The sequence below is a fragment of the Diplotaxodon limnothrissa genome, linkage group LG4 (genome assembly GCF_057381915.1).
Source record: "Diplotaxodon limnothrissa isolate DT_005_m linkage group LG4, D_limnothrissa_male_GT1.1, whole genome shotgun sequence".
Classification (NCBI taxonomy): domain Eukaryota; kingdom Metazoa; phylum Chordata; class Actinopteri; order Cichliformes; family Cichlidae; genus Diplotaxodon; species Diplotaxodon limnothrissa.
Window position 1 is genome coordinate 3,273,106 of NC_140599.1, and position 22,289 is coordinate 3,295,394.

General features: G+C 43.1%; 1 protein-coding gene across 9 annotated transcripts in view; it reads right to left on the minus strand.

Moving 5' to 3' along the window:
• Positions 1–229: 229 nt before the first annotated feature.
• The window catches only part of nfixb (nuclear factor I/Xb), a 137,135-nt gene continuing 115,075 nt past the window's right edge, over positions 230–22,289 (minus strand). For 6 of the 9 annotated variants that reach the window (XM_085351288.1, XM_085351289.1, XM_085351291.1 and 3 more), the window contains 4 exons: positions 18,933–19,061; positions 14,558–14,733; positions 10,711–10,802; positions 230–6,895 (listed from right to left, as the gene is read on the minus strand). In XM_085351288.1, the coding sequence (XP_085207414.1) occupies positions 10,731–10,802; positions 14,558–14,733; positions 18,933–19,061 (377 nt within the window). In that variant the 3' untranslated portion in view covers positions 230–6,895; positions 10,711–10,730. The remainder of the gene's footprint in view (positions 6,896–10,710; positions 10,803–14,557; positions 14,734–18,932; positions 19,062–22,289) is intronic. The other 3 variants (XM_085351294.1, XM_085351293.1, XM_085351290.1) reach the window with 1 other exon arrangement.

The window sequence follows — 22,289 nt, forward strand, 5'->3', positions numbered from 1 at the left end:
CCCAATTCATACTACAGTAGGAATTTGTTACCCAGCATCACATCTGGTCACATCTGGTTTCCAAAAACCTGCCTACCCCTCGGCCTCCTAGTAGATGCATGTGTGGCTTCCCTCAGCTCATCAGTCCCAGCAGGCAGTTACAGCGTTTCTGTCCAGAGTGCTTCTCCTCTTGCAGCGCTGACGAGGACACGGTAACAAAGACAGGCGACACAGGCAGGATACAGTCAAGAACATCCTTTTATTCAATCAACTGTTTTTTTATTATTATTATGGAAAAGAAACTGTAATTAACACATGCATTTCACCATGGGCTCTGGGAGGTGTGTCTGAGGATGGGACGGCTCTGACAGAGGGGAAGGAGGGGGAGGGGCACTTGTGGTGGGCGGGGTTCAGGGTGTGGCGGGGTTAGTCTAGCTTGGGAGCTCAGTCACTAAATCGCTAAACAGCATCCTTAAAACAGTGATAGAAACTGAGCGAGGAAAACGTAAAAGTGAAACATGCTGACGGTTGGGCCACAGGGTCCGACTGGGCTCTTGAACGGTGCAGGCGTCGGATACTGCAGACGCCCGCCTCTCGACTAAAGCGCGCACACGCTCACGCACACGCTCACGCACACACACACACGCGCACTCGCTCTGCTGTGTGACCTGTTTGTCTCTGATATGGCTTCTCAGCTATGGCGCTTTCACTCGTCAAGGCTTCGCTGATAATACTGCTGCTGGCTTCATTCGCTTAATGCAAAAAAAAGACATCTAAACGTTGCATATACTTTTTTTTTCTTCCTCGATTTTGCTGGTGGAGCCTCACGGTGCTTACATCTAATGTTTACAGGATTTGGAACCGCATGGTGGATAGTGATGGATCGATAAGTCACATTTTGTAAGGATTGTGCTGAATCTCAGTCTCTGTGCTGTGGCACCGCTCTGTTTTTAAGGTGCTTTGAGTCATTTTTCATGGTTTTTTCTTCTCTTTACAAGAGCTATTCTCATTCACTCGTTCTCAAGATGCATAACCAGGTCACGATGCATCGTCCATCAAGATGAAATAATAAAAAAATTTCAAATTCAATTACAAAACAGAAACAAGGAAACCTGCAAACGAACAAACCTGCCTGCGCTAGCAGTCCTGCTGGTCACCACCCTCGCCTAAAGCCCAGTATCACATTCCTCGTGCTTTTATCCCTCCACCTTTCTTTCTTTTTCTCATCCTGTGCCCTTGTCCTCAGCACAGCCCAGAGCCCTGTGGTGTAACTTGTTCACTTACATTAGCTGTTTGAATGGAGAAGCTGAAGAAGATGGGTATGGTAATACAATGTGAAGCGTACAGACAAGAATAACATGTGAGCTAACTGCATTCTGCTCAGACAACAAAAGAAAAAAACCTTTGCGTATTCTTCTTCTTTTTTTTTAACCCCGCCGTTCAGAGAAAAGGGAGAAAAGGAAGGAAGTGGGAGAAGGGTACGCGGCTACAGACTACTCCAGTGTCCAAGTTAGACAGACGACAAGATACAGAGGAAGAGAAGCAAGACAGAAAATATTCTTTTTTTTTTGTTTTTAGGTTTTGTCTTTTTTTTTTTACGTCTTTTCTTAATAATTCAACAATAAAAAGAGGAACTAAATCACACCAATTTCCTTTAGTACTATGTATACTGCTTGAAAAAGCTCTGAAGAATAGGAAGAGAAAGATACAGAAGAAGCATGAAGGAGGGGACTTTTTTTGAGATGGGCACTCAGGATTACAAGATGGAATCTGTGAACAAAAGGCACTTTTTAGGGACAACCTTTAAAGATGCTCTGAGTCTATAACACTACATCACCAAACAAATATTTATAATCATTTACAGCGGGGAAGGGGATTGGGGGAGGATGGTGGTGTGTGTGTGTGTGTGCATGTGTGTGTGGAGGGTTGGGATAGGGGGGTAGGGTTCACATTGTTGGTAAATTGATGACAGCACCCCCCCCCCCAGCCAGACAGAGGCCGCTGATTCCCTCTTTCTTTCTTTCTTGTTTAAACAAGTAGACATTTACATTAAAAAACCAAAATAAAAGAAACATTTTCTTTAATTTCTATGGACGTCATCATCGGTGGTTTGGACTGGGGAATCCGTACTTGTGCATCTCCCAAAAATGGGGAAGATCTTGTCTTTGTCCCACGCTAGATGTGTTGGACATAACATGATGGAGAAGAAAAGAAAGAAAAGAAACAAGATCTGACGTGATTTTCATTTTTTCCCTGTTTGTTTGTCCTGCAGTGGCGATAAAGTTCGGGGAGGAAAAATGCCTTTTGTCCTACAATGAACCTCTCACCCCCCCGCCCCCCTCCCTCGGTAAATACAAAAAGAGAAATAGAATAACGCACACTTTCCTAAAATTTGCTTTTTATGATAACACTTAGTTCTTGTTTATTATTATTTATGTATAATAGAGACTGAATGTACTTTATTCTTTTACGAAAGCACCAGTTGTCATAGTGATATATATTTTACGAGTTGCAAAATTGTTCCTTCAGCCCTCCCATGGTTTTTGAAAACAAATGAATAGAAATGAAGTTTTTAAAAATGAACAAAAAAATGTAAAATAATTTCCCCAAACTTACTTACAAAGACTGGGATTTTTTTTCTCGCTGCTCTCATATTTAGAGTCCCGGAGCAGGTGGACTTTAAAACAAACAAAAGCCCCTCCCCCCCAAAAAAGATAAAACAAAGAAAAAAGAAGAGGGTTTCCCTCTTTCTGTGTGACACCCTCAAACAATCGCTAACAAACAAACACAATTCCTCTACCAAGGCATTGCACATGGCTCAATCAACATACATCATTTAGTTTCAAGAACAATACTTCCCATCAAGACACGAAAGAAAACAACAAAACCTAATCTGCTTTATCTTTTAACCTCAACTACGTCATCATCACTTGTTGTCTATGTATCTACTGTTGCGTTTGCCGTCCTTTAGCTTTATGTCCTGTAACGCGGGTGCGAGCGGGTTTACAAACTGGTACTTTAGCTCAAATCAGCTTTTTCTGTGTGTGTGGTTTTTTTCTGAGATGCATCCTATGACTGTGCGATGTACGCCATGCTTCAAAAAATAACTAGACTGCCACAGAGCTTATCTTGCAAATAAAAAAAGTATATATCTATAAATATATATGTGTATTATATATAAAGATGCTTGTGATTATCTAGTGAGCTGTCAACGTGTTTTTTTCTCCCCCTACTGACATAAATGTTTTTTCCACCATTCACTATAGCTTATATGTGAGAAAAAGAACCTGAATTCATGTTTGACAAATTGCATAATGGGAATACAGAGGCACTTCCATAGATTAGAAAAGAAATCACCTTTAGCCGTCGTTAATGTCTTACTCAGCGGAGCTAGATCTCTCTACGAAGCTGATGAGATGATCGCCATCGATTGGCCAGCTATGTCGCGCTTTTCCCTGCAGTGAAGAACGTGGCCAGGCAGTCCAGTTATTTTGTGAGGTTGGATGGGTGATTAGCTTTTTAGTAGGGCTAAATTTGTGGGCTGATTCTTTATATAGTTCTAGATAATGATTGAAAGCATAAAGGCCTCCTCAGATTGTCTATCTTTAAGACTTCCCTTTGAATTGAGTCGGGCACGGGGGACGTGTTAGTAGTGAGTGGTCTTCGTAAGTCTGTGTGGAGTTTTTTTTTAAAGAAGTGGCGATCTGTGCTCTACAAGTGTGATTCCATCCCAGTAATACATCCACTGATTTGCAATACTAAGTGGTGGTCGATCTATTGTAACCATTACAAAAAAAAGTCTGATAAGGTTGGCTGGCATGATTGTATTAGTGCAGTTTTTCACCGTAGCTCAGTGGGAGTGCTGGTGCGTGTGTGTGCGTGTAAGTGTGTGTTGTGGGAATGCTATATCCAACACTACCAAGCAGCCTTTACGTGATCCTGTGCACCGGCGTTTAAACGGGCACACCCGTGATCCGTCCTACTGCTAAGCCTCGGCTCTCGTCCCCTCTCCAAAAACAGCCAGATATGTCACATATTCATTTTGCTCCGCAGTGTGGCCCCCTCTGCTCTTGGAGCAGCGGCTCGTCTGGGAGTGTAAACAACAGGGTAAACTTTAGGGAGACAGAAAGAAGAGCTACTCTCTCCTTAACTCTGGGTCCCATCTTCAGCAACCTTCCCTCCTCAGATCTGTTTTCTATCACTCGTACATCCCCACCAGCAGCCACTAGCTGTACCTGGATCCAAATAGTAGGCGCGACTATTTTGTCTTCTTCCCCTGACCGTTATGGCCGAGCAGGCGATCTCCCAGAAAAATAAGCTTCCTGTGATTGTCAAAACCCTGCATCGTGTTGTTCTACAGGAGACGTTCATCTGGAAAATATGCTTGTTCGATGGGTCACCTTCACATGAAGCAGCTAGGTGGCTCTGTTCAAAGGTAACGAGGGTCCCCGCATTCGTGTGAATCTTACTGCCTTCACCCCAAACAGTCGCCGAGGTTTCCTGGTTCTGCTGGAGGTTTCTTCCTGTTAAAGGGGAGTTCTTCCTTGCCAGTGTCACCAAGCACTTGCTCACAGGGGTCATGCGATTACTGGGGTTTTCTCTGTATCATTGCAGGGTCTTTGCCTTAAAATATTCAGCACCTTGAGGCAATTGGCATTGCGATTTGGCGTTATATAAATAAAATTAAATAAAATTGAATTAGTCAGGGTAGTTCCAATGTACTAGAATCAGGATAAAAGCAAAGTGAAGTGTCAACTAAGGAAATATACGCTCCACCTCTGGTGGAAAGTGAGGCTAGAGCGGAAGTGCTGAAAACCTGGGCTTTTTCTAATGGCCAGCAGGGGGCGACTCCTGTTTGCAAAATCTGATTGTATCCAAGTCTATGAGGAAACGATCCTCCGTATCACTTTCTGACCTCAAGAAGTACTTTTGTAATGAATTCATGGTCTCAATCGCTAAACTGACGTCTTCATTGATATAAACTCTGAATTTCTAGTGAAGCAGTCATGCTTTTGCATGTGGCTGCCCTGTGTTCCTGGGTTTTAAGTCAAAGCCACAGTTAGCTTATGATGTCCAACTGCCAAAAAGCTCGACTTAACATATACAATCAACACTAGTTACCTAGTGGATTACTTTCAAATGCTTTGTTCTTTCTAGGATTCTCACAGTAACGGTGTTTTCACAGGACACTGCATTGCAAAGCTACAAAACGCCTGAGCTGCCGTCTAAACCGTCGCAGAGTTGATTTCAACATTCCTAAAAAAATGACCAAACGGGTTTCGGGTCTAAACCCTCTTAAAACTGCTCATATTCTGCACGGATACGTCGATATAAAATCATCATATAATCAAAACGGTCACTGGGGGTGCAGGTTTGGTGGTTTTATTAACTTTGGACAGAACCAAGCCAGCTAACCTCAGCTAAGCCAACCAGCTGTAGCGGTATCAATCAACTCATCTCAACTCCCTGGAAAAAGAAGCAAATACGCATATTTCCCAAATGTTTTTGCAAGCGCTACTTGATCTGGGTAAGCTAACCACCCTGTCTCCACTGCTTCAACATACCGCTTCTGACTGTGTTTCTCTTTAAGGTGCTGTCATTCAAATACAAAACAATTATAAAATAGTACAAATCCAAAAGAGGAATAAATTCAAATAAGAGAACACACGAGAGATAATAAAATCATTCATCTACATTACATAAGGGCAAATTGGGAACCAATAGCTGCTGCCTGTAGCTGTGAAGCTGTCAGTAATTATATAGTCACACTGCGATTTTCAGTGTGTGTGTGTGTGTGTGTGTGTGTGCGCACAATGTTTGGATATCTAATTAAGGTAGAAAGACTTCACTGGGCTTAAAAAAATAAGAATGAAATAACACAACACCACCACCTATAAATACTACAACCTAAATGTGAGACTGGGCACGTGTGTGTGTGTGTGTGTGTGTGTGTGTGTGTGTGTGTGTGTGTTTTCATACATGCTGTGGTCATGGCACAGACTGAGTGATTGTTCTGAATGTGGGGAGACATGAGAGTGAGTGGAGGCCAATGATCTGTCGAACTGAAAGATGGGGGCTGAGGACTTGTGAAGGCTTCTTGTACCTCAGGTTTGTTTCCTCTTTAAAACTTTTAAAATAGGCAAGTCTGGTTTACCTCCCATGCCTTGTAGGTAAATAGTGCACATCTTTAAGATTAGTGTTAATTGATTCAGCTTGTAGTGCAACCCTTAATCAAGTTTTGGCATGGTCACTAGTTAGTAGTAGGGTGAAAGGGGCTATTTTAGGTCATTCAGAAGGATAGAAACATTGGTCATTTGGATTTTGTTTTGAGTGATGACAGACATCACAGGAGCGTGGACTGCAGCTTTCCCTGGAAACCGAATTGCTTTGATTAGACTGTGACTTGAATTTGTATTTGCTAGACAACTGATTTTTCTAAGCCATTTGTTACACAATGCGTCTTTATAAAGTAGGAGAAGCCGACGGTTTTCATCCTCAGGTTCCTCCTGCGCTGCTGTGCTGGTTCGGTGGTTTGAGGAGAGATGCCTCCTTGCTGCTGCCGTCCCCTTACCCCCCCTTCTCCCTGTCATCCCGGCATCCTCTTGTCCATCTATTCGTCTTTCAACGTATCCATCTTTGCTTGAAACGGGTCCTGCCTCTGACTGTGTGTAAGTAAGTCCAGAGTTCCACTAAAAGCGTCATGCTGCTGTAATTTCCTGCGTTGCCTGGTTACATTTTGTATCAGGTGAGACATACTGTCAGGGCCAGTCGGTGGGTGGGTTGGAGGACAATTATTATCCTGCGGGTTGTTTCTCTGGTTCTTTTTGTGTTTTTTGTTGTTGTTTTTCTATTTCTGATTGCAAAGAAAGAATTCTAGTTGCTGGTTTGCACACAGATCTTGTCAGAGGAACCAAGACTGAAAAAGAAAAGAGAGGGAAAGACGAGATGAGATTATGTTAGTAACAAAAATAGTAAACAGCTTAAATAAACTTTATGTGCACAAAATGTGACCCACTGTGTTTGTTCAAAATAAACTGGGATTACTACTTTGCAGCTTCCACCAACCAGTGAAGCTGCAGTTTACCTGCGTGTCTGACTCTTTACTGTTGGCCACCAAAGGTTAGTGCAGTCATTTCAGCCTCCTACCAAATGTTAAACATCACCACAATCTTCTCTCTGTTTCTCCGTTATGGCATCAATCCGATTGTTCAGTCTGACGTCACTAGCCGTGTCTGCGCCTAAACTCCGCTGCAGGTCCATATATCAAACGATCACCATGGCATTACTGAGAGTTGAAAAACTGTCTAAAGTCTTTCATCTTTAATAAAATGATCAGCGTTCTGCTCTACCAGGTGTAACAATTGAGTTTAACATCCAGGCATCCATGAAAACGGAATTTATGACATTTAACGGAGTTAGAAGTTAGCAGGGAGTTAGCTCGCTAGCTTCTATCTAAATACAATATAGCATGTCCTGACTGCGGGGTTTTGGAAACAAATTAAAACGTACAGCTCTGCTATCACTTCCAACATAAATGAAGACAGAAAACTAAACAGCAGTGACGTTTGTAGGGTTACTGAAGTTGGGCTAGCTGCTATATAATGATGTGCTACGTGACCGCTAGCGACACAGCTATGTTAGCATAATATAAACAAGCTAACTTTTTTTCCACTGGATAAAAGTTAACGTGAGTGTTCTCGGTGGTCAGAAACAAATGTAATCGCATGGCAGGATGCTGTAAAAGGACCAAACTTCAGCCAGGAGAACAACTGAGATAATCCATCCACAATACGAGGTTAGTCATTCATATACTGCTGCATGGGCTGGGCTGTAGTTACATCCTAAGGTTTTAAAAACTGAGCTTAAATAAATGATTAGTGGTAATAAAAGCCGAGGGAGGTCAACAGTGATCACTGACTGTTTTAGGAGCTTTTTGAGATTAAATAGAAGAAAATACAAAACATTAAACATGTTAACAACACAAAAGCCATATTAAACGCAGACTACTTTAGACCCGGAAGTAGGATTCGTCACGTCATCACTGAACAACCGGATAATGCCCATAAATGTGTTTGAAGAAAAATATGATGATATCCTTTAACCTGTTTGTTATGAAATGCTATCATCTTTTATTCTAACACACTGGTGTGAAAGTTTGTCATAATCTGAGTAAATACACAAGAATTTGCACCAAATCCAAATCAGTTCATCCTTTAGTGTAAGTGAACATTCCTGCCAAATTAAAGGTGTTTTCTCACATGAGGTTGCTGTGACCTTCACCTCGGAGCATGGATGATCAACCTGAAAACAATGCCTGTAGCCACACCTGTCACCAGCTGTATAACGAATGCCCATCCAAAGAGCAACTGCACCACAAATGGTTTCTGAAAATGTCTGCACACCGTGTTGGCTTTTGGCTTCAGGGGGTTCCTCTAGTTTTTAAATACAGTGAATGACAGAATTGTCATCTGGGCCTCTAGCCCAGCTTATTACCATCGAGTCTGTTCATTTCTGGAGAGAAGTACAGTATGTCTTGAATTTGGCTGAGTAGTTAATAGCTCCTAATAGCCAAGCAGCAGCAGGGAGATAGCAGTCTGGCGCTCTGTGTCACTTGCGCCTTCTTCACGTTGAGTTTTCTTCTCCTCAGCATGAGCAAGGAGCAGAAATGGGTCACCGCCACTGTTGTTGGCTGCCCTGCTTGGCCTCCAGGATCTGGCACTGTGGGCTGGTGCACCAACATTCTAGAAGTCAAGCCTTGGAAACTACTCTGCGCCTCCAGGGAAGCAGCCTTTTGTTTTGTTTGACTCTAACAGGTCGCATGAATACCCCCCTGCCTCCCTCCTGCCTCCTGCCCTTCTCAGCTACCCTACTCCCCTTGGGCACGGTCCCAGCAGGCCTTGGGCATTGTAACTTCTCCCTTCTTAGTTACTCTGTCCCTCTGTGTATGTGCTTACAGACACACACAATCCATCTATCTCCCGTGAACACTCCCACTAAATCCTTGGCAGCAGACAGTGACCACCCTCTTTTCTTTCCTGCCCCCCTCTCGAGCAACCCCTTCTCAAATTCAAGATCAACTGGCTATGACATCATGTCTGGTTGCCGGGGGTAACGAGACGGCCAGGACGTGACTTCTATAGGGGCCGAAACTCTCTGTTGCTCTGTTCCCTCCATTTCCCCTCTCGCCTTGCCCTGCTGGTATCTAGTTTCTCGTCTCGCCTGGATGTAGCACCCAACGTTTGCCACTAGAGGGAGGACAAAGCCCAGCGCTGGTCCTGAGCCGCCACAGGCTCGTTTTTGAGAGGATCTTTGTTTTGTGATTGATCTTTTAGTTTTAAAGTGGACCATTAATCTTTTCATGTCACTGCAGAGACACGTGTAAACAGTTGGTGCCGTGTGTGTTTTAGCTACGCATTGAAAAGTAAAACCATATTTCAGACAATTTGTCCTAGTCGGTACAGAACATCTCAACTTTTCTATGAGACACACAGCCAGAAGTTTTTGGTTACCTCTGTCCAAATACATCTGTGTTCTTGGTGCTATATTTTTTTAATGTTTTTATGGTTTAGGCCTAATGAAACCAAAGACATAGCGGTAAGTAATATTTTTGACAACAATGTGTTGGCAACAGTTTGGGGAATCTGATATTTTGCTACACACAGAGCCAGATCCATGAAGAAATAGTTTTAATGTGAATTAACTTCACTTGGCGTTAAGGGGAACTCTGACTGCAAGTCTTTATTGCCTGAATTCAGTGCTTTAACTCACAATAATGGCCTTGTGGTTAAAGAGCAGAGGCAGTTAGAGGAGCAGATTAATACCCACGGATCTTGAACCTGATGTTTAACAATTAAATACAGTTTGTATGTGATGTTCGCGTGTCCACACAGTTTGGCCACATGATGTGTGCAAAGTTCAACTTCCAAGAAAATAGAAACAACTTAGAGTTAAGCAACATAAACATTTCATCAGCAAAGAAAACGTTTATGAAGTGATGGAACAAAAAGAGATGAACAGTGAAGCAATGAAGGGTAAAGAGCAGAGTATAATGAGCGGAGGGGCAGAAATGGAAAGGGAGAAAAGAGAGAGAACAGAGGGCAGAGAAACAAGGGAGGAGATCAGCAAAGCAGTTTCAGATGGTTTCCATGTGTCGACGAGTGGAGCTGAGCTGGCTCCAGGCGGGTGTGGTTGGACATTAATGAGAAAAGTACTGGTGGTAATGGAGGAGGCACATGAATGAGGTGCAGGGTGGTGAAGGGGAGGAAGAAAGAAGGTGAGAGAAGGAGAAAGTAAAAGGCAGAGAGTGAGCAAAGTGTGGTAAAGCTAAAAGGACGGAGAAAGAGAAGTAGGAAAAAAAGGGGGGGGCAAGAGGAGGGAAAGGAAAGGAAGCAAGTAGAGAAAAAAAAAGCTGTGAGTAAAGGAGCCTGAAGGGTAGGCTCCATGTGTGCCAAATAAACAGTTGAGCACATATGGTAAACCACACACGTACTGTAAAATACAGATGTACAAATGCACACATTGATGGCGAGCTGTGGGATGGTGCGAGAGAAGAGGTGGAGGAAACCGTGCAGCAGGTTTCAGGCAGTGAGGGAATAAGAAATATTTTGGCGTACATCCACGCAGTTAATAAGTTTCCAGAGTTTGACCAGTAATTGCAGCGAAAACAGCTGAGTTTCCTCCTCACTCTCCTACAAAGCGAGAAAAACTGCCAGTATATCACCCAACTCCTACCTGTGTCTGCTGCGGGATGTTCAGAAAGTTGTTGTCCCGTGATCCGATGCCGACAAACCTGTTGGGAGCTGTGGCGCCTGGCGTGGAGTATGCTACAGAAACAGAAGGAGGACAGAAAATCATCAGTGTCAACTAAACAGCTAGCACTGCAACCTCTCATGGAGTCTTAACTGGAAAGGTGCAAATTCTGCGAAGTAAATGTGTACACTCATTTTATGAAAGTACAGTGAAGAAAGGTGTTCTACTTTCATGACTGTAAGCTAAACCGAATGTAGCTACCTGCTTGTTTAGCTTAGCATAGCATTAAAACTGACCATAGGCTGGATAAAATGTGATGAATGTAGCCACGGTGACACCACTTATTGGGTTGTAAAGCACTCTTTTAAAGCTCCAACAATATCTTTTTGTCTGCTCCCATGTTGTTGTTGTTGTTTTTCTTTTAGAAACAAGTGACTACACACGGCTGAGCATAGAGTGCTAGCTTATCAGGTAACGCTAGCAAGAACGCCTTGGCTAGCAAGCGGCACCCATTAATATTACAATTTCTCTCTATCTGTTTAATTCTTAATGACTTTTAAAAAGAGTACAATTCACTCTTCATTTAATAATTATAAAATAAAGACAGGACCCATTTTTTTCAAGACTAAGGAACATGGACATCTATGGGTTTAGCTTGTTTTTGGAGTCAGTTGTTTTCTGGCATTTTAGTGTTGACTTTATTATGCGTTTGTTTGTTTGTTTGTTTGTTTTATCTCTGCAGGTTGATACTTGACTAAATAGCTAGCACAATCCAAAGTTAGCAAAACCACTGGAGCCAAAAAAACTAAACAAAAACAAAACATAGCCATACCTGTTGAAAACCGAGATTCTAAATTAAGCAAACTGACGTTACCTTCATGTGATTGAGCGATTTAAATGTTTTAAACTTTTTCTTCTTCTAACTTTGGCAAAAAAGCAAATCATTGTAAATGGTCATTGCTTCAACATGAAATGGCATATATTAAACCTAATAGATTTTAGGAAACAGGCGCTTGCTTCTACCGAAAGTACAGCTATACATCATTGAGGTCATTAAGACCCCATGGAAATCTGGCATGCAAACTCAGATCTCCCCGGGTGATTAAGGATACTTGATAAACTTCGTTGGAAGCGATTATGCACACTGAAATTCTGACACTGAGGAGTCAGGGACATTTAAAACCCAGTGGCATCAACGTCTCTGACAAATTTAGGGCAGTTTGAGGTACCCTACGGACTCCAGAATCTGAATCTCACTGAGGCATTCAGAGATGTAGTGTGTAGACTTGTGCATACGTGTGTCTGTTTGAGTGGAGGAAAGGGAGGACAAGAATGAGAGACAGGAAGGAAGATAGATATACATCCATGTGTGTCTAAGAATTGGAATAACATAGATAAGACATAGAAGACTTTGAGACGCTGACTGGGGGTAAAACAAAAACACTATATTTGAAGGAGAGCTAAAAACAAACAAAAAAAGTGCTCCATCCAGTGCCCCTCCTACCACAGGTGAGAGAATGTACTGTATGACTGACAAAAATTTAAATGCACACCCTGTTCTTGCTCTCTAACAACTACCATGCAACAAAAGAAGCTAAAGCAAAAGAGGTACCAGTAAGTTATTCCATAAGGTGTCCCAATCTCTACTGGAATGTTCTTGGAGTCCATATAAATTAACTGCCCTAAATTTGTGCCCTTTCATAAGCAACAATAAGTTAAAAATAAAAATCTTCTTACGAGGTTTAGCGATGTGCCCAGAGAAGGAAGAAAAGAGGATTTAGAAGTAGAAGAAGTGGAGCGGTGATGTAGCTTTCTCACACCAGGCCACGCAAAATGGGTTCAACATGTAGAGCTCCTGAAACTCATGGGACCTAATACAGAACCCTGATGAATGCCACCCAAGTCCATAATGAAGACTACTTTGAGCCAAACCTTTGATGGCCTTGATCTACTCTATTGTGCTCCACAGTATATTCTGTGCTTGCTGTTATTGCCTTCCACGGGGCTAGGGAGATGCGATGCTGGATACACAATGATGGGGCGAAGTTGGAGGAAGAACACTGACAAAGGTCCTTTGCCTGGAGAGGGTTGGGATTTTCTGATTTGTTTTTTTATATTTCTTTTTTTTGGTGTTGGTTTGGTTTTGAGAATGGTCTCTGCGGGGTCACTTACACGGAGATGCGGGCGAGGAGAGTCCGCCGTCAGGGGGCGTGCTGTTGGGTTTAGAGTCGGGCATGGGAAGGGGCACTGGGCGGGCCACTGGGGGAGGTGGAGGCAGCAAGAAGGAGCCTGGCATTTTGCTCTGGCCGCTCCCGTTTGGCTGCAGACAACACAAATAGGGTCAGGAGGGCGACATGCGACAATCCGCAGACACGGAATGAAAACAGGACGCAGCTTGGGAGGCCAGGTCCAAAAAAATATCCATGACGGCGGGAGGAGGAGTGGGAGGGGGGGAGCGATGGTGGAAGGAGGAAGAGGAGGAGGGTGGGAAACAACAACCAAAGGAATGATGTATGTGGACGGCATCTTTCATGAAGGTGTGAAAAATAATAATCACCACAGGGTTTGAAAGGAGTAGGAGTTGGAGCTAAAGGTGAGAGGTTCCACAGGGGTGGTCCGTGTCGGGTGGAGGAGGAGTGGAGGAGGGAAGTGAGCAAACTGTTTGACTGGGTTCGTCCAGAAGATGGCAAGAAATCAAAACCATGGAAGGATACTCTTCTACACAAGCACAACACCACCAACAACAGCAGCACCAAACAACCAAAACTTCAACTAAAATCAGAACGGCTAAGAATGAAAACAGAAACACGATGACACAACACAGGGCGGGGATGCTTGACTTGAAGTGTGCCGTGACTGATTCATTCTCGTGCTGATGGTTATAATTTCTGAGGGGTTGGGTGGAGCAGAAGAAAGAAATAAAAAGAGGAGGAGGGGGAACGTCAGGGTCTGAAAGAGGAAACGGCAAAATGACATCGACAAGACAGTACAAAGATTTGTAGACCAGCTGAGTAAACGAATGTGACGTGTGCTGTATTTGTGTCGCCGTGGGTATATTTCCCTATAATGTAGGTGGACACATCGTCAAAGAAGCTCTCTGCCATTCCTAGTTTATTCAAAGTAATAGTATAATGGTTCATTCATGATTTCAAATTTAGGACCATAGTTACAGTTGAACTAGCTTTTAGACTTTTGAATATGTCATTAGATTCCAATGAGGTATGATCAAGATGTGCAACTACAACAAAATTTCCAAATTAAGACAAAAAGAAAGAGATTTGTATACGTCTATTCAAGCTGCTCAAATTCTCACCTATAAATCTATTAAACTAGTTAACTCCAAGCACCAAAATGACAGATGAAGGATTAAAACTAAAACAAGCACTATTCTTGAATATGTATCACATCTGTCAGTCACATGATCCGAGAAAAAAAGCAAAAACCAACAGAACCTCAGGGATAATGTGCATACCTCTCATTTGGTGAACCTGACATCATGTTACGTTATAATTAACTGAGAAAGACGAGCCACAAACACAGATTTCATTATGCACACAGCTTCCGTATGCTGCACTGTTTCACTAACATACGGTGGTCCCTCGCTATAACGCGCTTCAGCTTTCGCGGTCTCGCTGTTTCACGGATTTTTTTGTGTGCAATTTTGCATTCTTTTTTTTTTTTTTTTTTACAGCGCATTGTGTCCTGCATCCTGATTGGCTGCAGACCATTGTCAATCAATCTCGTGCCGTGTCTCCTGCACAGTACAGAACGCGTTCAGCTTGTCAAATTTACATAAATCATGTTTACTTTCATTGGTGGCGGGTCTTACCTGCCCAGCGGCCTGCCCTGAGCCATCGGCACAGACAAACTGCACAAATTCCTTCAGGGGATCCTGTCCAGGGTGGTGGTGATAGCGGATGGTTGGGTGGGTGAAGTAGGGGCTAGACTGCTGGATGATGGAGGGAGATGGGAAGTGCAGGGCCGAGGCTGAAGCACGGGGGCTCCCTGTAAACACAGACGTTTGGTATTAGAGGAAACACGAGCAGAGGAAGAGCGGGACACGAACCGCTGAGTTTCTAAACATTCTTACAGATGGGAGAGATGAACTGAGCAACCACCAAATGATAGCAAGAATATCACATCGCAACTGGAAACAATAAAACTTAAATCTGGTTTTAAGGTGAAAGGAACTCGGTTTTTCTAGGAAAAGCTAATTTCGAGTTAATAGGTATTGTATGCATTGCTTATTTTTTATGACTCCTCCAGTAAACCCTTACAGCTTTATTGAAGAAATTTATATGAAACGCTGCATCCAGATGAACACAATGAACTTTTCGGAAAGAGATTTTTACACACACATATTCACATCTGAACACTCACTGAGACAATGTAACAATTTAGGGCAACGCCGTTCAGACTGCACACACTTCTAAATGGGCACAAATTCAGCAGATAAAAGCGCTGCATTTTGAAATCAGATCCAAAAAGCCTGTTAAAATACACAAAGAGATCATTGAGGAGTGTCTTATATTAGCCTGTCTTAATGCCTGCGCTCCTGTGTGCTGTTTTTGAGGGTGTGATTCACTGGTGTTGATGCATTTTGGCATTTACATACTAAAGCCTTTTTTATCTGACACATTTTGTTTCTAAGACAGAATTAATCTGTAAATACTCTCTAAATCTGAGTTAATATTTTTTCTGCTAAATGGCTTGTGAGCTTTATATCTGTGTATGTGCACGACAGGTGCGGAGATGCAAAATATAACTGCATTCTGTGGCTAATAAGCTTACAGAAACAAAAAACATTCTGTTTTTCACCAAAGAAAATAGTGAAACTCACACCAAACAGATGAATATATGTCTGAGGTGCGAAAGGGGAGCAGTTGGTTGAGCCCTACCACACCGAGCACAAAGCCCTCCCTGTCAGACTTATATCCATTACTAAATCTCCTTGTTTTGTATTAGTAGCCTGTTCTCTTAGCTGTGCCAGTTTAACACCCACCCCATCCCATACAGGCCCCCCAGCTGCCCACGTTGGGCTGCCAATGCTCTTTAGTGCTTGCATCTTATACATTGTGTGTGAGTGCACTTCATAAGGGTGCCAACCCTGCTGCATTACCCCCCAGACAAGGGCCTATGCTTCAGGGCCCAGCAGCACCTTGCTTCCATGCCAGGCTGCCTGCTCCCAAGTGAAGCAGTCGCCCTGCTCCTATAGTCGCATACTAATCCCATTAGACACTGGGTGAAGGCCAAATGCTGGGGGTATGGGAGTATGGATGGGGTGGTGGTGGCCCCTTCATACTTTCACCTTCTTTTGATTCCCATCATATTTGCCTTTAAACTGGCAAAGCCCAACGAGCCCTTCACTGATACCACCTGACATGTCACAGAGGTATTAAGAATGTTAAGATATTAAAATATTGCTAAATAAATTCATTATAATCCTTCTTATACAGTTGAAATATCCGTGTTTGCTTAGTTTCTAACCGTGCTATGCTAATATCCAGGGTGGTAGAAGCTGGACATTTAAACCAAACGGTCACTACTTGAAGGCTAATATTTATCACTTAACCTCAGCTGTTTTAAAACGTTTCCTTTACTTTCAGCTAATGGTGGAAACAATTTATTCATTTCTTTTAGATAACAGATATACATTTTTGTAGGTATTCCACTCATTATTGCACTACTTTAGCTAACTATTTTACAACGTCAGCCAACTAATCTTTGTTACTTTCAGCTAGCTGTGTAAGAATTTATCTGTCATTTCAGAAACATGTATTTAGCTTTGTGTAATTTTTTCAACATTTAGAAATGATTTTGAGCTCTTCCAGCATTTTAGACATTCCTGCTAGCTAAGTGTTTCAAATACTTTTTGAAACTGTGCATCCAAACTGTCTGTTACATACACTATAATTTGTTTGGTTCATCTGCTAACTAGCACATGGTCCTTCAATACAAACACAGATTTTTTTATATAGGGAATTTGCAAAAAACAGTGGAACCATGGCTGACGTGGCTGAAGGGAGAGACTCCATGAAAGCCACCCTTTAGCACCGTTGCTGCTATGAACAGCTGGGCCCTGCATGCTCCTTATTCCCACTTTCAATCCTTTAAATCTCTTGGATCTTGTCTTTTACGTAGAATAACAACAATGCTGATGATGTGGTAACCACTTTCAAACTAGCATGGCAGCATTCCCAGTGTGCACGCTGCCACAGTTTGTATAAAAAAAACAAATCCCAAAGTGTGTAACTTAGAACCTCTGGCCACCGCAAGGATGGGATATTGTATACATGTGTGCACGATGGTGTGAACACTAACAGTGCATGTATGTGTGTGTGGAGACTGGATTTGCTGTAGTCACATCTCAAGAGGTTCTGTCAACAAGTGCTGAGTAGGGTTTAATGACATGGCGGTCAACCTCACATCTGCTCAGTGACTAAAAAATCCTTTGATGTAGCGCAAGCACAAGGGTAATTATCTCCAGTGAGCTCCTTTACTTTGTGAATTTAGAAAAGTACATAAAAAAGAGAAAGTCTCTAATTTGATCTGTACTGGTAAAAAATTATGATTTCTGTATTTATATTTGGAAGCTCTTTAGCTCCACGTGTAAATAAAGTGGCAGGGTTTAAAGATTGATCTGGTACACAGTAGCTCAGACTCAAAACATCACTTTGTGGCCGTGCTAGTTTGAATTACGTGTTCAACCTGGACTTCCCAAACTGGAAAGGGAAGCAAATCAATAGGAATTTCAAGAAAAAACCCCGTAACGTGACTAGTTGACTAATTAAAGGTCATGAAGCAAAAATTATTTGAATGAATGACTGATTTCCTTCCTGTCTGGAATGATACATATTCACTACTGTTACCACTAAGTATCAGTATGACCTTGCAGCCTGCAGATTTTGATAAAAGGACCCCGTTTAAGACAAAACAAAAACGGGAATTTATCAAATTGTTACAAACCAACAGTGAGTTTGGGGATCTGAGACCATGGCAGTTGCGCAGTTGGCGTCATTACCGTCAGACATTAAAAGGAAATGTTTAAGACCAACAAATAGAAGCTGAGATAGTGACTTTTAGTTTGTACTAATGAGGGAAGCTCTAGACCCCATAACTCAACAGCGTCTTTCAGAACCCACTCTTCAAGTAATTCTGACTTTCTGGTAAAAATGTAAAGCGTTCAGCCAGGATGAGATAACCTGTTGGCCCATTATGAAGTCATCGAGGTCTTTTTGCCCAACGAGTCAAACTTGTTTCAGAGCTAGAAAATAAAAATGCAACAATTCTACTTCTACAGCTCTTGGACTGTACTAGGGCAGCTTTGCATCTTTTACAGTTTGAAGTAATGCTTATTTCTTTTTTGCTGAGCCTGGTCATAGCCTAGTCGACCTGCCTTCATTTCCCCCTTGATTGGCTGCCAGGAGGCTCGAACAACGACTAGGTGAGGTTGCTTTGCTCACAGCCAAAGCTGTGACATCATGCAGAGCCAAGAGTTACGTGGTATTTAGAACAGCCTGAAGCCTTGGCCTTTGGCTCACAGGGATTAGTCGTGCGTACACTTACCTCATTCATTTGAAATTTTGTCCATGTTTATCGTGAGAAAATCTGAATTTGGACCCCCCCCCCCAAAAAAAAAAAAAAAACCAAAGCAAACAAACAAACAAAAATCCTAACAATAGCTTCTTTATTCATTACTCATTTCCACCTGTGGTCCTGAGACTGGTTTGCCATCCAGGAGTCTTGAAATGAATACTGGGAGTGGATGGGTAAGAGGAAGCTGTTTTATTCATGTAACATCTTGACTGATCTGACAGAACAGGTTGCAATATCCACCAAATCCCTCTAAGAGGACAGAGGCAATCTACAGAAGAGTACAACTAACAGCCATCCACCACCAGACAGAACTAGAGAAGCCACACACCACACCCAGAAACCCTGCAAGCTCCATCACCGGCAAGACCTGCACCCTACGAGGTAGGAGGAGGCAGAAGAGGACGAGGCACAGACCCATAGAGTTACCTGCCAGCTTCCCAGCCACTCCCATCTCCCAAAGACAACGCCCCCAGCTCTAAACCACAGAGGGGTAGGGTGGGGGATGGGGGCACTGAAAAAGTGAGAAGTGGGTAGGAGGAGATGGTGAGGAGGGGGAGAGGAAGGGGTTGGGGCGATCAGGGGGGGATCGGGAGCTGGGTTGGTCTCACCTGGTCTCACTCCCGCCAGCATTGGCAGTGGGTGGTGGGTGAACGCCATGCGGGGGGACCTCGTCTGGGAGGACAGGGCGCTGAAATCGAATTTCCCCGGCTTCTTAAGTGAACCAGGCGACGAGAGTCCTGGCAAAAAGGGGATCAACAAAATGGCAGAACAGAGACGAGGTTTTAATCAAACATGGCTCCTTTTCTTACTTTGACTCTACTCAAAAAAAGAAAAAGAAATTTATCAGACTTTGTCAGATTTGATTACAAGAATCAAATGATTATGATCGACTGAAATCAATGGATTGATCGACTGATTCATTCATTGATTTGTTTGATTGGCTTAACATACAGATGGGTCCTCACAACCTGTCTATTCTGTGTCTGTACAGTCAGCAGGCTGTACCGTGTCTGGGGGCTGAGGGCAGGGTCCGGTGAGAGGCCATGGTTCGAAGCAGCGGGGGTTCAGAGCAAAGGGAGGTGACGGGAGAGGGGAAGGGGTGGGTCGGGTTCAGGTCGAGAGGCTGGGGGCACAGCGTCAGGACAGAGGAGAGCTGGGAAATGCAATAGCAGTTCAACTATGGTCACCACTGAGTGTATGAACAACACAGCAATCCCCCTGCTTACTTTAACCACTGAAATCTAATCAAACGGTCTCCTTTGTGAGGCGCAAACTACCCGACTAATCCCACACGACAACGCTCTCAGAGCCCGGCGTCGCTACAGAGAACTTCAGGAACGCAGTCAACAAACATGCCAACCAACCTACTCACTGCACTTGTCAGGATGCCTCTTTAGAATGAATGGGATTCTGGATGGCCTCATATCTGGGGCAGACTGTGCTTTCGATTCAATGCCAGCATGAGCTGTGCAACTACATATAGCTGCAGACGAGCATGCCAGAACATACATCAATGGATCCTCTGATGTAGTGCCCTTCTGCATATCTGACTGTCAGGTATTTTATGTTACTGACTTATAGTATTTCATAAAGACGTGCTTGAACTTATATACACACACACAGACGCGCGCACACACACAAGCTGCTCAGGCTGGGTGGTAAGCACCGGGCGAACTGCCAGTAAAGGCTAGATGGCAGAGCTGTAGAAAGATGGAAGAAGTTAAGCAGGAGCGGAGCGGTGACGGCATGGCCGGCACACACAGACAAACATATTAAAGTGTCCCCCCTTGTCTATAAATGTCGGCCGAGGCTAAAAGCCTGCATGAAATATCCCTTAGTTTGGCAAAAAGGGGCACACAAAGTATAGGCCCAGCTCACCAGCGGACCAGAAACATGGCCAAAAGTGTGAGAGCTACAGATAAAAGAGGCTCTCTTCTGTGATCAAGGCCTTGTGTGGTGGGTGCTGAGGGAATTTATTTTGATGTATGGTAATCCAAAGGCACAATTTAGACTTTCTGGGTTTGAGGAACGGTGCCAAATGGTGTATCTGACCTCTGCGTGGAACCGCAATGTTGAATATAAACTGAAATAAAACTCTGGAAAGAAAAAAATCCATAAAACAGAGAATAATGAGGAAGTTAAAGTACAGAAAAGTACATCAGCATGGACACACAGACCTCATTACTTTTCTCTGGAACATGCGGAGCTCGTGTTTTGCTTCACATTTGGTTGAAAGAATAGAGCGATAAACAACCTTGGCGAGAAGGACGCCCGTAAACTACTAAGCGACACAATATTCACACATATAAAACAAACACACTCGAATAAAGACGTGGATCATTTCAACACGGCCCGAGAGATGTGGAAATAGATTTTATGAGCTGAGCTTGTAAAGTCTAACACAGCAGATTTCTAAACAGCTTTTTCTTAAATGCTAAACTGGGAAATGTTTTATCACTATTTAGCCACAATGCTCACAGGCACCACGGGTGCAGCTGTGCTTGTGTGGGCACCTATAAGCACAGAAAAAGGTGGGCGCTGGCACTTATGTTCAGATAGGCACGTCACGTGACTTCACGAGTAGGTGGGAGGAGCGGACACGGCGAGGAGGGTGAGATGCACTTTATTCACCGATAGATTTATGAGACAAATATCATCCATCTGGTAATGCTTTCTTGGGGGCATATTACAACCAATTTACAGCTAGTACAGTAAAGCTGCAATCTACTGTTAACAGACTGTGGAATATTCAGCAATCAGCCAGAACTTTCAAATCACTGGCAAGTGAAGTGAGTAACATTTATAATGCCATTAAAATGTAATATTATGCTGGAAACTTTGGATGATGTCATACATGTGGCTGTTACTTTGACATGCATTACCCACCACGACGTTGATCCAGACCAAGCCCACCCTTTCCCTCGTGATGACTACTGTACTCCCTGCTGGCAGGCAGCATGCCTGCCAAACTCCTCACGAATGGCTCAAGAAACGTAAGAGCTCAAATTTTCAAGCCTCCAAAGTCTTAAAATTGTAAAATGACAGAGCATCACAGCACCCAATGAGGTCCCCTGTCCATACCCCAACAGGTCAGAGCTGTTTGGCATGTTAGGCAGATGGTTTTAGTTTTGTGGCAAATCTCAAGGAGTAGTACGTAAGGATGTACCCAATGATGAGCGGTGCTCAGGAGACGTGCAGAATCAATCAGGCTCTGGAGTATCTTTGAAGGAGTCGAGACCACAGATACGGCTCCATGTTCAGATTTTTTTTATTTGAGGGTTTAAATTGTAATAAAATACTATTTGGGAGTATCAGAGATGTCACTGTCGTAGCACCGTGAGCATGTGTCTTTTTTATTTCACACATCAAATGAGCAGCTGCGCAGGATTTCTTGCAGCAGCAACCTGAAAGCAGCTGACCACCACAAACAGCAGCGTTTCTGTTTTGATGTAATTTTCATTTTTATTATCCTTTGAAAACGTCTCCCATCACGATTGGTTTCAACGTAATGGAAATAAAAGGACATGATATGCCTAATTTTGACTAATATCTGATACTTGTGGGCATTTTTGTGTAGATGCAAGTTTAAATAATGGTTTTAGCAGGGCTCTGTCTCTTCACAGGTTATCTGCAGCCATGTTCAGCTGAACGGGTTAAACAGGGATGGCTCTCTGTAGATCAGCTCTAGTCTTTGGCTGGAAGTCTTAGAAAATGTTCATTTCTCTGGTTCTGCATTGGTTTAGCTAATTTTATAAAATGAATTTGTAACTTCTGAGTTCTTCAACTTTCTCCCCACACACACACACACACACACACACACACACACATGAAAAGACATAATTTAAATGGTGTTAAAGCCACAGAGACTGAATGTAAACATGCTGTGTATTCAATGCGTCCCTGCAGCAAAGCCTGTTTGGCTGCAGTTCCTCTGTTGGACGTATAGGCAAGACTCTGTGCTGCCA